The sequence below is a fragment of the Talpa europaea genome (assembly GCF_964194135.1).
Source record: "Talpa europaea genome assembly, chromosome: X".
Lineage (NCBI taxonomy): Eukaryota > Metazoa > Chordata > Mammalia > Eulipotyphla > Talpidae > Talpa > Talpa europaea.
In genome coordinates, this window is record NC_140081.1 from 94215944 (window position 1) to 94220608 (window position 4665).

Consider the following 4665-nt stretch of genomic DNA (forward strand, 5'->3'; position numbering starts at 1 on the left):
GAGTCCCTTGGGGCTGTTGCTACTATCTGAGGATAGGGCTCCACTTTTCTCTTTTGGAGGGGAGGCCAAGGCCCTGGGCTTCATTCATGGATGACAGCAGCACCCAGCATCCCTCACGCCTGCTGTTCCGGTGCAGCTGGCATTTCTCTCTCAGCCAGCTTCAGTATCCCTGCTGGGGCCCGGGGATTCTAGACAGAAACAGCGTGGGGGTATAGAAAGGCATGCTGTACCCCTCTCAGAGCTGGCCTCGTGTGGGTGTCCTGCCTCTCTGTCTTGCTTCCCTCCCTCTTCGTGTCTCTGTGCCCGGAGTGTGTGTGAGTGGGAGAGTGTTGTGGAGAGCAGTGGGCTGTGGCCAGGGTCTGGAGGGGCCCTGCCCCTGGCACTCCTACCCGGGCCTGAGTGCGACTCTCTCCTCAGTGTTTCTGGAGGCCAAGAATGCCCACTCGGTCCTGAAGCGGTTCCCTCGTGCCAATGAGTTCCTGGAGGAGCTGCGCCAGGGCACCATCGAGCGCGAGTGCATGGAGGAAGTGTGCAGCTACGAGGAGGTCAAGGAGGTGTTCGAAGACAAGGAGCAAACGGCACGTGGCGCTGGGTGCTGGGAGCGCAGGCGGCCTTGGGCAAAATGAGGGCGGCCAGTGTCTCAGACACCAGAGCCACGAAGGAGTGTGATCCCTCCCCCCCATCCAGAGTGAGGGCATGGTGCCCTCTCTTGCCTCTCTGTTTGGTCAAGGGGGCTAGTCCCTCGACGGGTGGGCTGGGAAGCAGCGGTGCCCTCCAGACATGGTGCCAGCTGGAGAAAGGCCTGGAGGTGCGCTGGCGCCGAGCCCTGGCACACCGCTAAGTGGCCCTTCACCTTTTGCAGATGGAGTTCTGGAAGGGGTACCCGAATGCGGTCTACTCGGTTCGAGACCCTGCACAGAGCTCGGACGCCATGTATGTGGTGGTGCCCCTTCTGGGCGTGGCCTTGCTGATCGTCATCGCCTTGTTCATCATCTGGAGGTGCCAGCTGCAGAAAGCAACTCGCCATCACCCTTCCTATGCGCAGAACCGGTACCTGGCCAGTCGTACCGGGCACAGCCTACCCCGGGTCATGGTTTACCGGGGTGCAGTGCACAGCCAGGGGGAGTCCTCTGGGCATCGGGAGGCTGGGAGCAATGCGCAGCAGGTGGTGCTGGGGTCCAGTCGGGGGGGCAGAACCACGGTCCGCCTCGAGAGCACCCTGTATCTCCCTGAGCTCGCTCTCTCTAGATTGTCCAGTGCCACCCCGCCCCCGTCCTATGAGGAGGTGACTGCCCCCCAGGAGAGCAGCAGTGAGGAGGCCAGTGTCTCTTACAGCGACCCACCCCCAAAGTATGAGGAGATAGTCGCCGCCAACCTGGACGCAGACAAGTAGCCTCGCGTCCCGTTTGGCGTGAAAGCCTCTTTCCAGGGCCTCCCGTTTTCTTTCCAAATTTCCACAGACTGTGCCACCACAAAACAGCCTTAGCCTCCTTGTTGCCAAATACTTTCCCGACTGTGGACTTGTAGGAAGTCAGCGCTCAGAGACAGGTGGAGACTCGTGCGTCAGAGCCCCCAGGGACATGCAGGCCAGAGAGCCCAGCTCTTCCTGAAGCCCCCTGGCGCCGCTGTCCTGTCCTCCTGGGGGGCTGGCTTCTCTTGTGCCAAAGGAACCACCCATTGAGCTCTTGTGGCCAGGATGGCCGTCGCCGGGTCCCGGCACTGCGGCTGCCTGAAGGGCTGCGTGCGCGTGGAAGCCCCGGCTTCTGCGTGGAGAGAAACCCGCCCTTCAGGCCTCTTGTCCACAGCAGCCACGTGCTGCTTGCTTTTGAGGACAGGGGCAAGGACTGGACAGAGCAACAAAAAGAATAACCACAAATAAGTCAGTAATGAGGGCAACAAATCAAGACAATAGAATCCAGGCCAACCCTAAGGGCGAGGGATGTCAGCCCCGGGTCTGCGGCACTAGCCTCCACCATCCTCACCCTCCCGACCAGCTTGAAAGAAATGTTTAGGTGAAGGCTGAGGGGAGGGTCTCACAGACAGGCCCGTGACCTCTGCCAGCCTAGATGGTCGCTCGGGTTCTGGTGGGGTGGCCTGTCCCAGGCCTTGGGCTTGCTCTGCCCTGGCCTTAGATGCACCCTAACAAGAGCCCCTGGGGAGCCACTGTTGCTGACCCTGCCTGTGGAGCCCCTGGCCTCCTCATAGTTGAGGTACAGATAGCACCAAAGTTTTCTTCTCCTCCTTGGTCCACAGCACAATTGAACCCTTGAACTTGGCCTCCTGGGCCTGTGAACTTTTCGGAGAGTTCTCTTGAGTGGGTGTGCTGAGTTGACCTTGACTTCAGATGGCTGATTTCTCCTGAATGATGATGCACACTTGGGGAGAAGATCCTAAAGTGTCCCTATTTAGACTCTGTGGGGAAGAAGGGGGTACCCTTGAGCTGGGCTGCAAGGCCCGTCTGGGATTTGCTTTGTCATTGCCAGGTGCTGGTACCTTCTTAGTCACCGCTTTCTGGGGCCCTGGGGGGCTGTCCACCTCATTTCAGTGGGGCTTCGGGTGGCCTGTGCCCTGCCCTTTAACTGTCCGTGGCCACGTGAAAGATAATGTCGACATCCCCCCATCTCCATCCTCCTGTCCTTGACCCCCCACCTTTTTCCTCTGTGGTGCTTTAAAAAAATGTAGCACATTTTTGTGGAGCCCAAAAGAGTGCAGAGCCAGGGTCTATCCGTCACCGCAGGGGCTTCAAACCTCTGAGCAGACACTCTTCTTTCTAAGCGGCTCTCCAAGGCGGCCACTGCGCCTCATTCTTTCTCTGCAGCCCTGCCTTGAGGCCACCCCAACTTCCGGACGCCCCTCCAGGCTGGACGTATTTCCAGTAGGAAGCTTGTGTTCTTATCCCAGCGAAGCCGCCAGCATGGACAAGTTGCCCCGTTGCTTCCTTCCCCCCCTACCTCACGGGCCCCCGAGGCTCCGGAGGCAATGCCTGTGCCATGCTGGAAGCACCAGGGAGCTGGTGCACTCTGCCCTTAGGAAGATTCTTCTGGAAGGGTATAAGGACAGGGAGTCAGTCTTAGCGGAGTCTTCCTGGGACTCTGATGTAGACTCAGCAGGGGAGTCGGTGTCCTGCCCCTCCCCCCACCTCCCGCCCCTATGCCAGAGGCTCCAGCAGGTGAGCAGGTGAGCAGGTGGCTCTCGCCTTTCCTTCCTTCCTCTTTTCTTCCCTCTGGGCCTCTAGCATGGCACCCTGACCTTCCTCCCTAAGGCCTTCTTGGCCTAGAAGGCCTCTGCTCTTTCCAGGGTGGAACCTGCCACCTATCGTCTTTGGCCATGTTGGGGCCCCCTGGGGCCAGTGCCCACTCTCCCAGCGTTCCCCCCAGGAGGTGCCTGCCAGCCACCTGGGAGCCTGGAAGGGTCACTGACCATGTACCTCCACGCCACAGAGCAGAGCCAGAGTGGGTTTGCCCAGACGGCCCCTGCCTCTGGCATCTGATGGGCCCATCCGTGCCATCTGCGCGCTGTTTGTGGCTGGTGGAGGCGGAGAGCCGGGGCCGTGCTGGGCGGAGGGCAGCAGTCCTCGGGGCTGAGCAGGGCCTGCCTGTGGGGAGAGCAGCCGGCTGTGCCCCGGGCCCGGGCTCCTCCTCAGGTGCTTCGCATGTTCTACAGGGGGTCGCCCACGCGGGAAGGTGCCTGCAGCCCGGGCGTGGAGTGGTGTGTCGGGCGCGGAGGTCCTGGGTCGTCGCGGTGCACAAACCTTTTCACACTGTCTTTGTACGACATTGATTTGATACACTAGTGCTGCGTAGCCTCGTTCTGTCGCTTCTGGACTTGTGTGTGTGTATGTGTGTGTGTGCACGTTGCCTTTCCTCACACGCTTACCTGGAGCAGTAGCCGCTGGGGTGGCTGTGTTTGTGCTGGGTCTGAAGGGAGGGGTGTTCCCTCCCGGGGCCGTGCGGCCTGGCGACGGGACCCTGACTGAGGAGAGCTGAGCGGTTGGAACCCCCAAAGGCACCACCTTTGTTGCCCCACGAGAGACTTTGGAAGATGAAGCAGCTGCGTCCCATGGGCCTCTGCCCGGGGACAGCTGCGGCCCTCGGCCCGCGGGTGGTGCCCCCGGCCCCTGTGCCACGGGCGTCAGAAGCTGAAGGAATCTGAGCCCTCCCGGGCCCTTTTATTCTTTTAATATTTTTTTCCATGGAGAGATGTGTGATTTTCGACTTTGGGGATGACGGGGCTAGTCAGTAGATCGTTTTCATTTTTTAAAAAGGCTTTACTGATTACTTAAGATATGGCTGCCCCGTGTTTTCAACCAAAAACTTAAAGATGAGAATCACAGTCTTGTCCCCGCCCCGCTGCTCCCCATCGCCTAGGGGGTTCCAGATGGAAGCGCCAGGACTTGTGCCCCAGCTGGGCTCCCTGAATTGCAGCCCTGAGCAGTCTGGCCAGGAGCGCCCCTTCTGCTTGCGAACCCCACAGCCGCGGACTTGAGCGCCTTAGAGCGCCTCAGAGCGCGCCGGGAAGGGCAGCGTCTTGGTTAAGCAGCGGACCGGTGGTTCCTCTCTGGCTTCCCTTGAGAAGAAAACAACACTGCCTCTAGATCCTTCTTTTGCCCAAGGTGTGGGGGGAGTGGAGATGAGAGCGCGCGGGGGTGGGCAGAGAGCACGCATG

General features: G+C 60.2%; 1 protein-coding gene across 1 annotated transcript; it reads left to right on the plus strand.

Moving 5' to 3' along the window:
* Positions 1-398: 398 nt before the first annotated feature.
* On the plus strand, positions 399-1393 carry PRRG3 (proline rich and Gla domain 3; the record flags this gene model as incomplete). The annotated part of the gene is made up of 2 exons (XM_084259107.1): positions 399-578; positions 863-1393. Exons 1-2 carry the CDS (start codon positions 519-521, stop codon positions 1391-1393), a joined length of 591 nt encoding a protein of 196 aa, XP_084115233.1. The 5' UTR covers positions 399-518.
* Between the last annotated feature and the right edge of the window lie 3272 nt (positions 1394-4665).